The sequence below is a fragment of the Cyrtonyx montezumae genome, unplaced genomic scaffold, assembly GCF_038088225.1.
Source record: "Cyrtonyx montezumae isolate F1298 unplaced genomic scaffold, pur_monq_1.0 scaffold_1, whole genome shotgun sequence".
NCBI lineage: Eukaryota > Metazoa > Chordata > Aves > Galliformes > Odontophoridae > Cyrtonyx > Cyrtonyx montezumae.
The window spans coordinates 9,267,985-9,288,519 of record NW_027071825.1 but is presented as its reverse complement, the minus strand read 5'-3'; the positions used below and the strand labels follow the sequence as shown (position 1 = coordinate 9,288,519).

Here is a 20,535-nt window from a genome sequence, read left to right as displayed (position 1 = left end):
GTCCCTTCTAACTCAAACGACTCTGTGGTTCCATGAAAACAATGGATTTGCCATCCATCCAAACCAGATAGCTATCTGTTGTCAGCACTACTGCTCCTGATGAAGCTAATGAACTCCACTTCCAGAGAACGAAACTATTAAAAGCAAAGGAGAAGTATGCTTCAGCCATTTCTAAAGATGGGAGGTTTTATGCATTTTATTTCCAGAGAGTGTCACCAGAATGCCCTCATCACTTCCACAAAGCAAGCCCTCACCCATGGAAGAAATACTTCCTTCAGCCATCAGTGCTTGCTCTTGGAGGACGCAGGCACATCCTCAGTACATCATTCTGCCTCAGAAGTCATTTGGCTACATCCCTGTACCCGTTCCTCAGTGCACCTGGGTTGAGGAAGGGGCTGCTGGGCAAGGAGGGAGCTCCTGCAGGGGACAGCAGCATGGGGACAGCGTGGTGGTGGCCTTGTGACTGTGCACAGCAGCTTGGGCTGGCGCAGAGCAGAGGCAGCGGGTGAGGCTGGCAGCCAGCTGCCTTCCCAGGCTGCTGCTGGCTGGAGGAGCTCTCGGAGAGCACAGTATTTCACCAGCTATTTTACATGGAGAATTGCCGATCAAAGATATCCCTGCTGCGTGCTCCAGAGCAATAAAAAAAAAAAACACAAGAAGAATTCTTTAGGCGGGTAATGGACATTTTACTCCTTTTTATGACACTAAACATAGGCAGCTGGCGTAATTACACCACAATAAAGGCATAATGTGCACCTAGCAGAACAAACTCATACTTTTGATAATTAGGCAGAGCAAACAGTCTGGGGTTCAGTCACACAGATTCATTGTCTCCCGGTGCTGTCAGGGCCTTGTCCCTGTGGTGTGCCAGCCACGTGCCCAGGGCAGCATTTAGACACCCTACGGGAGAGCTGAACAAGCAGAGCATTACCTGAAGGCAATCCAACGAGGAAGGGATGGCCACAGAGCTCTGTTTCATGCAGCAGAAGTGTAGGATGAGTGCTTGGGGCTGCACACAGCTCCTGGTGATGAAGCCAGGTAGTGAGAGCACCAACTCTACAGCTCGATCCTAGAGAATGGCCCCAAGGAAGTGCTGCAGCAGAGCCAGCTCTGCAGGGCCATACTGTGCCCAGTGTGACAGCAAAGGGAGACCCACAACACAGATGCTGAGCCCATTTTGGGCTTTGCACCAGGGTTGTGTACTCCAAGGTTCTGTGCTCCTGTGAGTGCTGGTGCCAACGCAGGGCAGCACACAGCAGGCAGCAAGCACGCTCATCCAGCAGCTGCAGGCAGCTCCGAGTTAGGAGCCCAGCCAAGGTGGAGATCCTAAATGATCTCTGAAATATTAATAGCATCAATCAGAGCCAAGCCGGCAGAGGTTACCACACTGGGAAAGCACAGAGTAGGCTTTCCTGAAGCTGGCACGAGTCCATGCACTAAATATCCTGAGTTTGTTTAAAAATATAAAATTGATGTCCCTTGCTTCTGCCCACCAACATCATATGCGAAGTCTTCAGTGGCCCAAAAGGGAGCCTTAACCTGGCCATGGTGCTGCACAGCCACAAATACACCACCTCCTCCAGCTCCTACTGAAATGGTCCCATCTATAAGATCAGAGAATCATTATGGTTGGAAAGGACTGGTAAGATCATTAAAACCCACTGTCCCATCTCTTCCTTGGAGTTCTATTTCCCCATCTTTTCTCACCTCTAAGTGTTAAGGAGAAAAATGCTTTCTATTACACTCTTTTGTGACCATGTCAGACCATGATGGCTCTTGCTCAGGTGGAGCAAGAGATGGCTCTTGCTTTCATGCCCCATGGAGCCAGCAGAATATTCACATCTCTCACCAAAGGGTGCCGTGGTCTGTGGGAGAGAGTGCCCAGGCTGTTGGGAAAAGGCTGCAAGAAAGTCCCTCGTGGAGCTCCTGCTGTGGGCGAGCAGAGAATTTAATTCCAACTTGCTTAGTAGCCTTGGGGCTCCAAGAGATTTAATTAATTCATTTGATGAGTGTGAAACACTTATTAATATACAAATTCCACTAGAGTGTTTCCATCTCCCAGTTCAGCATCTCTCGCTGCTTTCACATGGGGCCCAGGAGAAGAAGGGAGGCACATCCTCCTGCAAACAGGGCATGAGCTCCCGCAGCCACACTGGCTGGGCAGGACAGCAAGCACTAAACCAGTTAATGTTCTAATCCCCAAAGCCTGCAAATCTCATTAACCTCTCATCCTTGTTCTGGAGAACTCCCGAGGGCCACTTCCATGCTCCTCCATGGAGCTTCTGTCCTCCAAATGCACAGAGATGAGGGCAAAACTCCTCGCCCAGGCACCAGAGGTGCACCTGTAGCACTCCAGCTGTGGGGTTGGAACACAGGAAAACAGGAAAGGCCACCTTCTGTGCAGTGTGCCTTCACTTTCCAGCTCCTTCTGACCTGCGATACAGCAGGATGACTGTAAGACATGCCCTGCCTGTAATCCCTTCCCCTCTTGCTCCAGGATTGACTGAAACTGTCACGCTGCCTGCTGCAAACACAACAGCACGCAGAAGGATCCAGTCTCTTTGACCATGGCATTCACACAAACCCAGTGGTTTCAGCTGTGCAGCAGCACACACAAAGCCAGATGGGAACTGCAGACAGATGTTCACATCCCACAGCAGGGAGAGGTGCAGCCCTGCAATATGGCACGCAGCACAAGTGCTGCACAGGGGTCTCAGCAGCTGCCTCTCCTCCCAGCAATGTGCAGGCAGAACTACAAACAGCCTTCAGCTGCTTGTATGGGGATGCTCCTGCTTACAGATGCAGCCAGCTGATGCTTTGCTGAGTTCTGAAAAGAGCGTGACCAAGAACTGTCCACTGCCACTACTCAGAGCAGAAACTTTTCCCCTCCTCCCTAAGGATTTCCAAAGGACAAGCGAAGCGAGAACTACTAATTTTCATTCAGTTTCGTTGGAGTTGAACGTATTGCTGCTCTTCATAAAGTCACACATTTTACGGCCAAAAGGAGTTATTAAACTCATTCTCTACTTTGCAAGCCAGGAAACTTAGCTTCATTCTGGGGAACCAAACCTAAGAAATGACAGTAACCTCTGGTGATCACAGCTTTCCCATCCGCTCCCTGATAAGTCCACACAGACACATGCTTCATGGAAAACTGCTCCTGAGCTTTTAGGATGAATAAGTTAAGGGGAAATGAAAAAAAAAAAAAAAAGAGTACGGAAGCACATATAGCCATTCTGAGTTAGTCCAAGGCAAACACTGCTCTTTTCTATCCTCCTGGGATAGGCACACATGTTACCACAATTCATCCAAAACCAGTGAAGCCTCTAGGCTGCATCTAGAGCCCACCTCAACCGTAGCAAGAGCTGCTCCCGAGACTACAAGGAAAGGAAATGAGATGCGAGGCTAGGATCATTACTTTGAAACTATAAGCTTGTGCCACTGAGCCAAAGCCTGTTATCCTGACATGGGTCTGTGCCACCCTGGCAGCACCGATCATTCTCCAGCTCCTGTCCTCCTGAACAGTTGTCCACACCATTCCCTGCAATGCTCCGCAGAGCCCAGCTGCAGCCATGGGACCAAAGGGCTGGGTCTTCCAGGCTCTCCCAGATGCCCTTTCCCATTCAGACGAATACTCTCGCTCCCTCCCTTTGATTTAAGAGTTCCTCTCCTGGCCCTGACAGTAAGGTATTTCTGTCCCACAGATTATAACTCACTCTGGGCTATTATTCAACTCCCAAGCCCTGGCCCTGCTGCATTTAGTCCAAACATAATATCCTTCATGCATATATTATCTGTCTCCCTATTATCTGGAATCATTTCGGAATTAAATTTCAGTCCTGCAATATTGGCTTGAAGAGCAGCTCGCTTTATGGGCTAGTCAAAGGTTAGAATACCAATCAAAATAACACTGCCGATGCAGAGAGACATTTTAATATTCCAAAACCCGGTAATTGTAAAAGGACATAATATTTTTTCCCTGATTACCCCAAAGGCAACACATGTTAACAAGGCGAGGGAGAGAGTGAAAGAAATTTCAGAGTTCAGACAGCCACACGACAGATTTAAAGGAGAAGTCATGCAAGGTGGTGGCTCCAGCCCTGGCAGTGGGAAGCTCCCTGCCCACCTCAGCCCGTCTTCTCCTGCTTCCAGGGCCTTTAACATACACAAAGTGATCTCATGGATCTTACTGTTCACATCAAGACTTGGAATCTGCTGACGGAACCCCTACCCTTCTCCGTCGTGTCTACAAGTCTCTCAACACGGTTCAAGCTGTCCCAAACAAGGAGATGATCCAGTCCTGCAGCTCCTACTCAACGGGCTCTGTTTTTAAATCCAATGGCATCAGACTTTTGGATGCAGTATCTGCACACTTTATCGAAAATGATTTTTATGTTTTCTTCCAAGGCATTGATAAAAGTGCTAAATACAAGACAAATAGATCCCCGTGGGGCCCCACTAGGAAGACAAGAACTCCGTGATGATTACCCATTTACAATTAAATGCTTGGAGCTGTCAGTTTGCTCGTTCTTAATCAATGTAATGTGTGCCATGTTGATTTTGTATCACTCTTGTTTCTTCATCAAAATGTCATAAGGTACCAAGTCAAATGCCTTCCAGAAGTATATTACATTGACATGGTTACCTTTATCAACCAAACATGCAGTCTCATAAAAAAATATCAAGTTAGTTTGAAAAAGATCTAGTTTCCATAAATCCACATTGATTGGCATTATATTACCCTCTTTTCATTCTTTATTAATCATCTATGATATCTGGCTTTTCATTACTTTGCCCAGAATTAATGTCAAACTGATAGGGCTATAATTACTTCATTGGTCATCCCATTTGCCCTTCTAAATTACTGGTACAACATTAGCTTTCTTTGAGTACTCTAGAACTTCCCCCATGTTCAAAGACTTATTAAAAGCAACGACAACAGTTGAGAGCTTCTCAGCCAGGAATGTGAAAACTCTTGTAAACCAGCTTTGCAAAATGCCAACCTAAAGCAACCACTTATTGCATCGTAACGGCACCTTGCTCACTGATACAACATCCTCTGCCTTTCAGTAAATGCAGAGCAACGCATTTTGTTGTTAGAAGCAATTCTTCCATTCCCTTCCAGCTAAGAACCAATAGCATTGCACAGACACTTTTCTCTCCCAGTTTCCACAGAAAGGACATCCTTACTACCCTTTACCACTGGAGTTATGTTTCTGGTTTTGCTTCCCTTCACAACATCTAACCTTTCCGCCCTCTGAGAGGCCTGCTTACCAAGGCCAGGGAAAGGGGCCTGGGAGCCTATAGTTCCCATGAAGGCTGGCAGGACAGGACTGAAGAGCTGTGTACGTCCTGACAGAGGACGTACACAGCTCTTCAGTTAAGCGGCCACATCTTCTCATGTGCCTGATGCTTCAGCTGTGAAACATTCTGCCTGAGAAGTCCTTCTCTGTCATTTCTGACCTTACTAGGCATTCTATATTCCCTACAGCTAACAATTCAATCAACAGGCAATTGATAATCATCACACCGAGCCCTCAAGAAGTTACCCTTTTTGGAAGGAACTTTCAGACACAGGTGTCAAAAAGCAGACCATTTCTTAACCGCATCCATTTCAGTGTTCTTTGTCTAAAGCACTCAGGACACCAACACCAAGTGCCTAAGAACTCCTCCCATCCCAAAGGCACAAGGAATTGTTCATTCAGAGAGGAGACCAAGACTTGCTAACAGCTTTTTGTTTGTTTAGGATGTGTTTACTTCTAGTTGCCAAATATTAACAAAAACATCCTATTACATGCTTCCTCTGCTGTATTTCACAAAGCCATTAGATGACAAAATATTTGTCCATATGTATTAGCTGTTTGCTTCCAAACTATGGATACCTACAGATCACTAAAAGCTGGGCCTGGAAAACACCAGCCCTGTACCTACTCCAGCATGAACTTTCTAAAGTAACCATCATCTGTGTACCTAAAGACACGTGGACCTTTGTGATGGAAGATAAAAGACGGTCAAATGTGCCTTGGAGGCCGTCCTGAGAGAGGGAAAGCTCTGTCTCTGCAATAAATATGACTGTTTTTTTTTCCCTAAATAAAAATTACTTAAAAAATAAAGAATAAAACAAATCCTTAAATGTTACACAAAATACTCTGCAGTTTTCTTGTAACTACATAACCTCCAGGGAAGAAATGGAAGACAATTCTACAAGCAGTTTTAAAAATAGCTCCCACAACCCAATTCTGGAGTCAGGGAACAGCCTGTGGCCCTGTGCCAGCTCCCCACCAAAACTTGCGCTGTGCTGCAAAAGAGACCATTAAGGCAGACTGTGGCAGGGGACTCATGTCAACAGTAGGAGAGAAACTGACACCACTTCTTTGCTCTTTCACAGAAGGCAAGACTGAGGTTCATGAAAATAACCAGACAGTAGGTTTAAAAGAAAGGAAAGGACATGCATCTTCACACTACATGTGAACAGAGTATAATTAATGCATAATTAAAGAGCAAAACTCATTGCTGCAGGATGCTGTAGAAACTGAAGGCGTCAGCAGATTTGGAAAAAAGACATATGCAGCAAACACAGTGGGTAACAGGCAGAGGGTCAGGGACAGCCACCAGTCCCATTCTGAAGGTGATGGCTGGGAACCAGAACAGGCTGACCTGACCCACATCTGCATGCTGCACTGACAGCACTGGCTCCAGCAGAAGCTGGCACAACAAGCCACACCAGCTCCAAAAAGGACCAGAGCAGCAGAGACAGGAGCTGATCCTGGTGCAGTAGGTATTTACAAACCCATTCCTGCTACCTGAGGGTGCTGGTGGGGCAGCAGCCAGGTGACAGGCGCACAAGGGACGTGTGCAGGCAGGATGGTGGCTCTCAGGCAAGATGGTTTACGGGGACAGCTAATGCTGCGGCATTCAGAGAACGACTCTGTTTCCTCCAGCCCCCCCTTTGTGCTCAGCTCATCGAAGGGAAGAACATGATCAACTCTCTGCCCCGAGTCAGCTCTACCCTGACAGCTCACTAGAGATACACGATCGCTCAGTGACATTAAAAATGTCAGCAAACACCGATCAGGCTTGGCAGCAGGGATGTGCTACCAGGCTGGGGGATGCACAGGGCAAGGTAAAACTTCTGCAAACTCAGTCAAGTGTATAAGCAGCTTTTCTCCCTTTGTCTTTCACAGGGGGCTTTAGTTCAGATCCAAGACACCACAGACACAGGCAGGATGGAGCTCAGCATCACCTGCGAGGCCAGACCAGCCCCAAAAGATTTCCTGGTGCAATACAAGCATGCCCCTTGTGCACGAACAAAGGGAACGCAGAATATATTTTGTTGCTGCATCATTACACATAGAAACAAAACTATATCTGCCTCATGCACGCACCTGCCCAACACATGTCCCTGGACTTGACTTGCAGCTCCCAAACTCAGTAAGGTCCTCTCATTATCAGTGCTCACGAGCAGAGATCCACATAAAAGCCAACAGGATGCAGGTGGGACTGTTCTGCAGGAAGCTGCTCTCAGTTATGCATGCCATTTACACTCAGATGAACTGTTTTCTCAACATCTGAAAGATCCAAGTTTCCACATTATCCATGACCTAGAAATTAGCAGTTTCACACCACCCCCAACATCTTCACTTCATGGATCAGGTCAGAGGCAGACTCAACCTAGGAGGTGTTTCTAAGTCAGGAACTTGCCAGAGGGAGGAGAAAAGGGGCCGCCAGAGCTCGGAAGGGAGGAGCAGGGGGGAGAGTCACCCGTCCACCCTTATTTGTCTCATGCTGGGAGCTCAGTCACTGAGACTGCTGGGTTCTGCTGCTTGCACGGAATTATTTATTCAGGCTGGAAAGGCTCTTGCAAAAACAAACACACCTGCACAGGGACAAGCAGACACAAGCCCCAGCTCACGTGTCCCATCTTACACTCTCAGTCCGCACCCCCTGCAGCCAGCTGGGCAGAGGAGTGCTCCCATGTTTCCCCCTGTCCTTCACCAATGCTCACCAGTCTTCAGCTCACTATCAGAGTTTGTGCACGAACACTCATCTTGAAGAACAGCTGTTTGCCTGGATGTCTATGTTATGACACATCCCAGCTCCTGCTATGCTAAATCCTAGAGCCTTGAGCTATGGAAAAGAGCCCTAAGTCATCCACCCATAGACCCAGAGGAGCAGAGCTGGATCAACCCACTGCTGAGCAAACACCGTGGGACACAGGATTATTTTTTCTTATTACTATTATTCCGAAGCCATCAACCTGCTGGTTATACAGCTGCTATCCATTCACCGGAAGTTTAGTGAACTTCAAATGGCGATCATTAATGGTCACTGAACTGCAGAATGCCCCACCGTGCTTTCAGATTTCATTTACCAGGGACCAGCAATCAGCCAAAAGATTTGCTCTGACAGCAGGGAAATACAAGACCCCTTGACAAGTTCAGCTGGGAATGTGCTGCCAGCATCCCTTGTTCAGTTCATGTTCTACCCCACTTGATGGAACAGATCATGCAAATTGTCCTTCTGCGGCCGCTCAGCCTGTCACTCACACTTCCATTTAAAACAATAAATATATAAAAGAACAAAAGAAAAGGCCATAACTACAACAGGCTGTTTACAGGCAAATTCTACTTACCGAGATCCCTAATTATAAGGAAAAGGCACAGAAACCCAAATAAAACATGAAATTGGATGGGGGAAGGGAATCCTACCCACTCCAAGGTTTAACCAGAAGGACCACCCCAGCTATACTTTGCACACACCTCAGCCTCCCCAGCCCTGCTACAGCTGGGTATCATGTTTGCTTTTTTCCTTCCACTCCCATTTGGCACTCAGGGCTTCACCACGTTTTCCCATGCTGATGCACGGCAGGCTGCTCCATGCCGGTCAGGGATGAAGCAGCACAAGCTGCCACACAGCGAAGTGCAAGGGATTTTGCAATGCAGCTTCATCACAGGTCTCTTAGGTGGACATGCTGCTGAGACAGCATAGCTTGAAGGGAAATGCTCATCTTTATACCAGCATATTTCCCCCAGAATTTTATCAGAAGGAAACCATGCTCCTTGTAGCCCTACACAGCTGCAAACAAAACAGAGTGAGAAGTACTAGGAACAACAAAACCTCTGCTGGAGAGGGGCCTTGCAGTGTCCCACTATTACATGGAGACACCGCACTGTGCTGCCACAATGGGATTCTCCCCAGCTGCAGAACATATCCCATCAAGTACAGTATGACTCTATTAGAGGAGATACAATAGGGAGTCAGAGGACTCGCTGAGACCAGCTTCTGAGAAAATAACTCATTTCAATGCAAAACAGCAGTAGTTATTAGACACCTCCTTAAGAGGAAAGAAGGAAAAAGGGGAGCGGGGGGAGAGGGAGACGGAGACCATGGCAGCTTACACAAAAGTACCTTTTTCAGATTAATCCACTGTTTGAAGTAATCAGCAACCGGCAGCCCTAAGTACTGGCATTGTCCTGGTAACCTGTAAGAGAGAAGAGAGAGCAGGTTTGATTCAATTACTGTCCTGACAACACAAACTGTTTTATTAAGCGCATTTCACTCTGAGATGGAAGAGCCCCTCCAGCCTGCAGCAGCAGGCTGCACATCAGAAAGGACAGCAGCAAACAAACCTCACGGTTGCACAGCTTGGCTGAAGCCTGACAAGCACCCAGCCACATCCAGGCTGAAGACACAAAGTGCTGCACACTGTGCCACTGCAGGTTTGAGCAACAGTAGCCGAAGCTGGGACCATCAGTGTTTAACCTCTGCCAAGAGGGCTCGCTGCATGGGAGCAGAGGGACACCTAGAACCCTGGATTTGGAAAGTGGCCCCTCCTGCACAGTGCCAGCTATGCAGAAAACCCTGCTCTGCCCACAGATGGGGAAGGCTGAGAAGCAAAACCGGGGCTCCAGCTATGCTACAGATGAGTTATGGGAGTCCTCCCCAGCCAGTTTGATCCAATCAGGAGTAATTGATGGATCTTGTTCATTCACGTACGGCTGAGCATGCCTGGGGCACTGGTCACAGGATCTTTAACTGAAGCAAAGCAACATCCCAAATAAATATGTCAACTAAATAAATGACTAAATTAGACCCATTTGTGCATGTTAAAAGCCACAACCCCAGGAACTGGTTTCTGCAAACAGAGGGGGTAGGGAAATCTCACAAATTCTTTGGACATGTGGGGAGCACAGGGGAGGAGAGAAGAGCCACAAGTACCAGCATCAGCTGCTCCAGCATCCCAGCACACATCTGTCCAGGGCAAAGCCCGGAGAACCCAGCCTGGACTTGAGATTCAGGGCTGAAACTCAGGAACAAATTCTGCTCAGATGTAAGCTCTGAGCTGAGCGTGCCACCAGCCCCCGTACGGTAGCTGAGAGCTCAGCCTAGCTCCAAGTCCTCTGATTTCCAGGGCAGCATCCCTTTGGATCTAGAGCAGCTGCACTACGAAGAAACCAAGGGGGGATGCAGACAGCACATCTATAGGTAACACTAGATTCTGTGTATCACAGTACCAAAGGAATGGTTTACTCTCTGTGCTATCTAAATTCCTAGTGGGAAGAAAAGGATGAAATCTGGCAAACATATCCACAGGCGTCTCCCAAGAATATATGGCCAATGGAGCTACCATGCCCAGCCCCACCAGTGAGCTGCCTTTGAAAGCATGCTTAGGACAAGGAAGGACAGACTGTGCCAAAACCAAGCACCTGGTCCCGTAAAGGCTTACACAGCTTCATTTAGGAGCAGTAATTTATGCCATACAAACACACTTAAAGAGGTCCATAGGAATCTTTTCTGTCAAAAGAATGAGTTTACAGCAGCAGAGCCAAAGTGATCTGCAAGGTAAGCAATGCAACCTGACAGCATGCTATCATCTCTGGGCACAGCTCATCAGATGCCAGTACCATTGCTCCGAAATGAACCACCTGGAGCCACTCCTCACAACTTCACGGCCATCACATAAAAGCCAGCCTGCTCTGTGCACTTAGCAACCATTACACGTGACCATGACATCCCAGAGCTGAACAGACACCATCAAGCCCAACCAGCATCCTAAGAAAGCTGCTTTCTGTGGGTGCCCAAATGAAAAAACATCACAAGAAAAGGAACCATCTCAAACCAACAATGGGTCTACCGAAAACGTGGGATCAGCTCAACCGCTGGGAGCGCTCACTTTGGCTAGCAAGGACCACAACAGCAGTTAGCAGGAAGTGTTTTACTAAAAGCCAGGTCTTCCCTCTCAGACCAAGAAATCCTCATTAATACATCCTTCAACCTGGCTCCAGCTAGAGGAATAATTCTTGTCTCACCTGATGTTTGGACAGGGCCCAGAACAAACCAGTACAGCACTGTTCTTGTTAGCCACATAAACTGACAGCTAACCACCCAGTGCAGTGAATGACATCAAAGCATTCCCATCCCTGTGGGACCAAAAGGGACAGAAAACAGGACAGCTTGGTTCTTCTCCCACCCCAAGACTGATGGCAGTAAGCCCTGGGCGCTGGACAGTGGGGCTTTAATTGGAGAAAACAAATGTTCCAAATAAATATGTCAACTAAATAAATGACCCATTTTTGCAAACAAGTAACAACCCAGAAACTGGCTGTGGAGCTGTGTGACCTAAGGACATTCCCCCTCCCCCTGTTCTTCTGCTCCCCTTGTCTCACATTAGCACCAGAGAGACTTCACCAAGTTTTTAAAGCACTGGCAGCTCCATACTCACAGCATAACCTGGGCAGGGTGTCTAATTCCTGAGCTGGAGATTCAGGTCGGGTCAGGGAGACATCCCCTGAACACCTTGTCCTTACCAAAGGACAGCCCTGTGTTCTGGTGTATCTCTGGGCTGCAGAGCTCTCAGCACAGGCATGGGGAATTGGGGAGGTCTCAATGCACAGAAGGCCGGGTCCAGGAAAACACTCCTAGCTCCACAGTTGTCACCTGCAGTGGGTCCATGCTCTCCAGCCTAGGGACCAGGCAGCAGTTTCTCCATCATCTTCTCCAGGTCGGAATGGGTACAGCACACCTGTGGCTCTCCTGAGGAACAAAACTGCCAAGGCCTTTAAGAAAGTATCTCTGTTTATTAGGATCACTGTTGCCTTGAGCAGCTCATTTGGACCACACTGGATTAGGCTCTGAGCAATCTGATCTAGCTGTAGGTGACCCTGTTCAATTGCAGGGAAGTTGGACTAGATGGCCGTTAAAGGTCCCTTCCAACTCAGATGATTCTAACACTTGGCAGACAGGCCTTATGCTCAATATGGCTCCTCACTTGGCAAAATTCAGCCTTGATCAGTGGAACAGCTGTGCTCGAGTAAAACAGCTCAGCATACAGAATCATCAAAGCTGGAGAAGACCTTCAAGACCATCAGGTGCAAACGACAACCCAACCTGCCAAGTCCCATCACTAAACTGTACTCCTCTGCATCACATCCACACATTCCTGAAATACCTCCAGAGATGGAGGCTCCTCCACTTCCCTGGGCAGCAGATGAACAACAAGGGTCCCACCATGCTTCCAGCTTCTGAATGAAGACTCGCTGCCTCCTCTCCAAACCACCTCACCAGCCAATAACTGTGCTTCAGGTACTTTACAGCAAGAAACCTGAAAATGGCTGTGGGATTCTCCAGCCTCCCATGCAGCTCTGCTTAAGCCTGCCCTTCCATTTTCAGAGCTCCCTCACCCCAGCGTCTATTTTTCAGCCAGCCCTGGTCCTCTCCAGGCTGCAGAGTAAACGGGGGCTGGAGACACGTGGGATGTAAATGGGAAACGAGGTCACCCAGCTTCATTCCTCCCACTGAAGCCAGTAAGAAGCGCACAGCTCGGTGGTGATAAACGGCTGTGCTTTACTTATCACTTCCCTTAAGTTAAGGAGAGCAGCCTAGTGATGGATGGGCTGGAATTCGGTTATCGGGGAAGGCTGTCAGCCAGAGTTGCCTATCTCCACACACATTTAGCAGGGCATCATTATGCGATGGCATGGAGTTAAAATATGACCAAGGGTATTGAAAGAAAGAGAGAATGGGATTAAAAAAAAAAAGGCAAATTGAGCAACAATAAAGGAGCGTGAAGCAAGAACGTTATCGTACTAGTGACACCTTTTATCTCGGTCTGGTTAGCTAGAACAGGGCACAAATTGGTCCTTCCTCCACTATTGTATCCTCTTGTACAAACAGAGGCAGACAAAATGTGTCACCGGTGCGATAGCATATCAATTTAACCCTAATTATCTAGGGGGTCAACCTAAGAAATAGGGGTTTCTCATTTCAACAGGTTCCTCTGCCTCTGCTCAGTGCTACCACATTAATATGGAAGGGGAGGGCTGGCCATAATTGATTTCCGTCACTCAGGTGGTCCTTGTGTATAAAAAATTAATGCTTGATTCTCCCAACTCATCAGAGCTGGTTAACGTCCATCTGCTTCTGGGTTCAAGATGTCAGGAGACAAAGAAATTGGGCCACTTTCTACACACTGGGTATATTGATATTGAGCCAGTTTAAAGAATAAGTCTCTCTTTGGGAAAGATAAAGGGACATTAAATCTTGATATTTATAGACCCTGTTGCAGCTTTCAAAAAATATATAAATCCTTGCACTGGAGACCTTGAATTAGAAGAGATGCAGAACATTTTAATTGTGGCTCGGCCAACCCCACTGCACTGTGCTGCCAAGGTGAGGGCAGCCACGCTCCCGCCATGGAAATCCTCTGCTGAAGGAGCATGGGAAGCCTCAATGGAGATGCTGGGATGTGGCAGCACAGAGCAGCAGCGAGCTGTCACACAAGGAAAGAGGACACCTTCCAAGTGCAAGGCTTGGACAAGGGGCTGGGAGAGCCCCCCTCCTGGTGACTGCCTTCCCCGTGCCTCCATCACCGTACTTCAAACCACAAGCAGCAGTTGTGCCAAGACAATACATCTGGAGAGGGTCTGAAAAACCCCAGGCTCTCACAGAAACCCTGAGACAGGTGCCTGCTCCTCCCCTCTCATCTTTCTCTGCCTTCCTTCCACCCTCTCAGTTCTCTCAGCCACCCCCAAACTTGTCACAGTGCAACAAGCCTACGAGCCGCATATCAGCTTTAAATATCAGCGTGCGTGAAGCAGGGACATGAGAGCAGGGAAGTGGGAACAGACAGAGCGAGCCTCCATCGCCTGTCAGGGAGCACTAATGAATTTCAACACCAGCAGCCATTGCTTCAGATGGGCTGGCAAGAGGAGACGGAGCAGCAGCTAGGAGCCTTTGCCGGAGCAGCCTGCCTTGTTTCAAAGCCCCTCTGTTAATAAACGTCAGAGCTGAGCTGGCTGCAGCCCTCATACTGGGATGGGTGGTTTGGGGGTGGTGGGGAACAGGCAGCTGACAGTGTGCAGGTACTCAGCTGGCACAGTTCCTCCTGCTACACACCCAGGTGGGAGCCAGGAAAAACTCCCAGGACCCAAAGGGCACAGTTCCACTGTGGGGAAACAGTAACAACCTCCACAGAAGCCATAACTGCAACCCCCTCGCTGCACAGTGCTACTCACTGGGTTTGGGGATATGGGGAGCGGTCCCAGGGATAGGCAGAGGGGTGCAGAGGCACCCAGGCACTCTGCATGCACAACTGGCAGCAGCAAAGGGTGACTGAGCAGCCTGCCCCTCTGCTAGCACAAATGCATTCCTGAGGCAGCAGCAGTATCCAGCACAGGGCACCACATGGCAACCGCACCGATGCACAACATGAAGGTCAATGCAAGTCTTCTTTACAAATGTCAACCTGTCATCTCTGGATATTAATGAGGGCTGACCAGCAGCTAAAATGCATCCATGCTCCATTAGTAATAAGAGAGCCACAATGCAGGAGAAGAGCACACACCGAGGCGTGTGGAGGCTCCACGGGGCCCGGGGAGGTGTGCTGATGCACAAAGATAACAGAGGCCACTGCAAGTGCCCAGCGAGGGAAGCAGGCTCTACACAAACCCCTTCACTGGAGAGCGTGTTAGCTTTTTCCATCAATCTTTAATTGGATTAGGGTAATGAGGCCAAAAAACCCAGGCTAATCAGCGAGGCTAATACCTGGCACTCTCAGAGCTTCCTGCCTTTTTCTGGCCAGCACTGCTTTCCCTCTGTCCCACGCACATTTCCACCTAGAAAGCTCCAAAAGCTCACCATCACTTGCTCGCCCTGCAAAGCACGGCGTGCCTTCCACTGCCATCAACCTTAATGAAACATGAAGGCATTTAGCACCACACGAAATCTGGCCCCTTTATGGGTTTCTGTCTGTGCATCAGCTCGAAGCTGGCAGAGATGCTATCTCAACATTAAAAGCAAGGCTGTAACACAGTAGGTATTCAGCCTCCAACAGAAGATGTTCATCAACAATTGCACACACATGATGCTACAATAAATCTATGTGCTACTGCTTAACAGCTTCTCTTAAAAAGATTCATAGCTCTATTTACTGGGCCTGATTCTTCTGCTATACATGTGGGAGTAAATCTGGAGTAATTCTATTGCTGTTAGCAAGCAGCCAGTGGGAATACGCAGCCATGAGAGTTAGTTCAGAATACAGCCTTTTCATTTTAAATAACCACCTAATTACCATGCAGGAAAGCAGGACTTGCTAGTTCCACAGTTCAGCTAAGGTTAGGGGTGCAGCAGGCAGAACCTCCAAGTCCTCCAGATCAGCAGAGCAGCATTCAGGGTCAAGGCAAATGCTGCCTTCCAGCAGGGAGGAGGGCTGGGGGGACTTGCCATTGACAGCAGAAGAGCACCGAGCTGCTCCCAAGGAAAGAGAAATTGGAAAGTCTCCAAGGCTGAGGGTCACCTCCTCAACCCTGAGAATCTGACACTATATAAAAAAAACTTCAAAACAGATTTTTACATGCAAGCTTGCTGTGACAGTTTGGCTGCCTATAGCATCACAGAGTACCTTATCAAGAGCAGTGTACAGTCTTAGCATACTGCGCACCTCTGGCACAGGCATGTTCTTGATGTAAGTCACCGACCATGACCACAAGCTGCAGATAGGGAGTTTCCCATCTTCACTGTACAGGAAATAAAGCACTGGGACAGAGGTGGGGAACCTCCTCCCTGCAAACACACTCGGAAAAGACCCCAAGTGAACTATCTGAAGTTGAAGTTAGTGCTTCTTAGAGCAGCAGGCTGGAATAGAAATCTCTATTTAAATGATTCTGTGACTCATGCTGCAGTGTAGCCCAACTAGAAACACAGAGCGTGTCCTTCTTCCATCTCTACAGCCTCTTAGGAAGTGTTCCATACAGAGCCTCATCTTGTAACCACCCGGTCCTCTGCATGCGAGCTGGCTGAAGAGGCAGCATTCAGATTCCTGCTACAGAGCATCATCCCTACTCCCCGAATAAGGCAGGACACCTGATACAACAGGTGTATGCACAATACCTCGTGTCCAAGCTCCCTCAAAAACAAAACAGGCACAAAAAAATTGAACTAAAATTAAAGGCACTTCTCCCCAGGCTGCACGGTTTCCCACTGGAGTAGCTCCCCAGAAAACTGGAGTATGCAAGACCCGCAGCAAGGTGCTGCCCAAGGACAGAGCACACATCCTGTCCCAGCTCCCTTCCCGACAGGCAGCAGGAAGCCTCATCCCTCCCATCTCTTGCCTGTCCTCACCATTTAGCTCGTACACTCTTCAGGACCAGGGCTTCTCTGCTATGAGTCATAAACTGTTTAGTGCCTAATGGTAAAGCCTATAGACGCTTAACATAATACAATCATGTCACTTAAAGGCCATTAGTCTCCAGTCTGAAAAGCATTTTTCCAGTCACGAAGGAGAGCTGCCAGCTCAGGAAGGCAGGATAAGAACGTGGGTGGCCACATGGGTCACTGGATCCACAGACACATAAACGACTTCTGTGATTGCCTCCTCTTCCTCTCCCCACTAAGGGAAAGGAGACAGTGGGATGGGGTTAGCCCCATCCCCTCTGCTGATATACAACCGAGCATTACATGCATGACAGCTCCATGTGCTTTCAGCACAGGCTGGGAGCACAGGCTGCCCAGTACCCTGAGAAACAGGCTGAGCACAGGCTTCTGTGTTGTGACAGATCAGCTCTACACAAAGGGGAATCAACTTTGGCTTTTTCTTGCAGGGAGAGAGCCCGCTCCCCACCTCCAAGCACGAACTGCCATTAGTATTTGCTTCGGCAGAGAGAAGGAGCACTGAATCCTCCAGAGCAAAGGACAAGTGCAGCAATTAGGATGCAGGGGCTGCGGGAGCTGTTTAACAGCCCGACCCAGAGGTCAGTGCCGCCAACTCCCAGCCCCTGCATAAATATTGCATGAATCAGGGAAAGGGGCTGTTACGAGCCAGCGTCAGCCCTCCCCCCTCCATCACCACTCCGCATCTCACTAGATGTGCCAGCAACATTATTTACAGATGTGACAGTCGGGGAAATCACTTGAGTAACCAGGGGAATGGGGAAGAGGGCTGCTCAGAGAGAAGGAGCCTGCGTTTGCAGTCTCATCCCCATCTCCTGCTCCTCACCTGGGTCAGAGGCTGCCCAGAGAAGGTATAGATGCCTTCTGGAGGTGTTCAAGGCCAGGCTGAATGGGGCCCTGGGAAGCCTGAGCTGATGGGTGGCAGCCAGCCCACAGCAGGGAGGTTACAACTATGTGATCTTCGAGAGACCCTTCTAACCTAAGCCATTCTGTGATCCTTATGGGCCCCTTCTAACTCAGGATATTCTTTGATTCTTACTGCAGCACAGCCACAGCTGCTGAAGTGTGTGTGTGGGGCACTTACACACATTCACCCACAGCTACACCCCTGCTCACTGGCACTATCCCTATAGCATCCTAAAAGGTCCTCTCCTTCCTGTGTGTGTTCTTTTGCTGGAGATGTCCATCAGCTGCACATCTGCTGTGATGCTCTGCACAAATGCACACCAGCTTTCAGGATCACTGAATCACTGAGATCAGCAATTGCTGAGGACAAGAACAGAAGCAATTCTCCAAACGTGCACCAGCAGCACACGAAATTCTAAGAGCATGCAGCTAACACACATCCCTGCCCAGGGCAGTAACAAGGGCTACAAGATGGGGAGCACAGCCTGGACAGGCTTCTGTCCCCAACACTCCTCCAGAAGTGCTTCTCCTGCTCTATGGTTGACTGCTGAATGCAGGGCAGGCAGAAGCCTAGCCTCACCATTCTCAGCTTTCCTGAGCTCACTGTGCAATTAATGGGCTTAATTATTGATGGCAAAGGCAGGGAAGGGAGGAAAGAAAGAAGAAGCCAACGAGAAGGGAATGATGTGAGGGTGGTGGGCGCCAAAGGTCTCCAAAGCTCCCCTCAGCCTTGAGCATAGACAGAGCCCCTAGCCGCTCCACAGCTCCCACGGCCCTGCTCTAATGCTCCCTGACATGCCTCTGAAGGCAGCGAGCTGTTTGCAGTCACCACCGTGATTTGTTAGTAATTATTTTCACGGTGTCACATTGCTGTCACTCTCTTAACAAAGAGACAGGCAGCCTGAGGCTGCCTGCGAGAAAAAACCAGCAGAGAAAAGGAAGTGTCAGGCACCCAGGGATCCTCTTTGCTTCCTGGGTTTCATAACCAGAGTCCCTACCAGCTTCTGAAGGAACTTCTGAGGAAAAGTGGCAAGTGAGAATCATCTCCCATCCAGGTCACAGCAAGAGGAATTAATTACTGAGCCTCCTCCTAATTTCACCTTACCTATATAACTGGTGCAAGACCCTGGTGCTTAGAGCTACTTAAGCCACCAACTTCCTGCAGCAAACGCAGAAAACTTAGGCAACTGACAACTTCCAGCATTCTTCTTGCAAACTCTGAATTCTTTCACGCAGTCTTGCCATTGGGCTGAGTTACCCTGCTGGCAAATCTTACCTCCACCAACCACCTTCGCATGTGTTAACCCCTCCACACCAGCATCATTCATTCCGTCACACTGCGGCGCTCCATGTGCCAGGAACACTCCACTTGGCATTTCCCAGTGCCAGGGATCTTGGCAGCTTCCTCACACCTGAAGCATCCAACCTGATGGCTTGCCAGCTCTGTTTTCTCACAGACACCACAGGGACTTGACAAGAACCTCCCCTTAACCCACCCTCCACCCATCCATCTCCCACCTGCCACACAACCGCAGCCATCCATCCTTTGGCTAACGTGTCACTCAGAGGTAATCACTCCTTTCCCGTAACTGCAGAGCCCGCTCGGGCCCCGAGGAATGGAAGCTATTTCAGCACCCGAAGTGTCACACAGTATAAAGACAGAGAGATGAAAGGATGAAAGGCTCAGACACCTGGCCTGCCAGCCCCTAAAGCACCCTGTGTTTCTATGCAGAAAGCAAGTGGGCTTCCTTCGGTGCAATCCCAAGTCTGAATTGCACGAGACAGGCACTCTTCCCTGACAGTACATTGAGGTCATTCCCCGTGGCTGGCAGAACCCAGGCTATGGAAATATTAAGCCTCACTTTCTAAGCAAAACCCTCCTGCAATTAACTGCACAGAAGAGCACTGACTCAGAGGGCAGCTCCTTTTCAGGGGTCCTTTTAATAACCAGAAATGGCACACGCATGCTGTGAAGAATTAGGATCACCATTGGGAAGCTAAATGGCCCATAAAATGTAACCGTTCTCCTCAGCTTGGGGAGCACGGTGAGCTGGAGGAGAGAGGTTGCAGCCTCCTACTTTGCCTGGCTGCACAGCACGTGGCTTGGCACTAAGGATGGAGCTGAGCACAGCCCAGGTGGACACAGGCATCTGAGAGCAGCCCAATGTGGTGAAAGAACTGAGCAGGGAAAGCAGGGATTACCAAAGGCGCCTACAGAAGGAGACAAAGGGTGACTTGGAATGCAGGTCCTGAGCAGATGGAAGGAAGAAGCCCTCAAAAGGAGGCAACGAAAGCCAAGGGTCCCAGGCAGGACAATAGTTTGGGCAGCATGAGCACCCTGCTGGCACACTGCACTGCATCCTCGCTCCTCTTCCCCCATGTCTCCCATCTTGCTCTTCTGTGTGCCACCTCCATTTGCCTCACATCAACACCTGGTCCAGAGCTGAGCACTAGACACGCTCTTCAGGATGCCAAACACATAGGTAAAGGTGGCTCCAACCAGGAACGGACAGCTCAAAACGTTATCTGCAGCTCTGGTGTCCCACACACACCCAGACATCCATTCCTCAGGCTACGGGGAGCAGCTGGACAATGCACACGAGAGTATGCTGGAGGGAAAATACCAGGGATGACCTCAAGATGGCCCAGTAGGTCTGTGCCAGCCAGGAGCTCCAGGAGGAAAGGGACTGACCCCATCCAGGAAAATGGCTCCCAACAGGAAACAAGCATGCAAACAATTAAAATGCTTTCAAGAAAGCCATCGAGTTATACCAAGCTTGACTAGAACAAAGAGGCTGTTCCCAGGCTAGCAGTATTTTTCAAGAAGAGCTCTCCAACCTGAACAGCCACAAGCATGCTACTCCCAGCAAAGCCACTGGGAAGGCAGCAGTGATGCCAACACACAACCACCTTGCTTCAGCTGAGAGCTCAGAAGAGCTGATATCCAAAGGGAGACAGCTGACA

General features: G+C 49.1%; 1 protein-coding gene across 2 annotated transcripts in view; it reads right to left on the bottom strand.

Annotated features, from left to right (window-relative positions):
• ERI3 (ERI1 exoribonuclease family member 3) overlaps window positions 1-20,535 on the bottom strand; it is a 95,242-nt gene that overhangs the window by 42,526 nt on the left and 32,181 nt on the right. For both annotated transcript variants that reach the window (XM_065740143.1, XM_065740147.1), the window contains exon 6: window positions 9,409-9,481. In XM_065740143.1, the coding sequence (XP_065596215.1) occupies window positions 9,409-9,481 (73 nt within the window). The remainder of the gene's footprint in view (window positions 1-9,408; window positions 9,482-20,535) is intronic.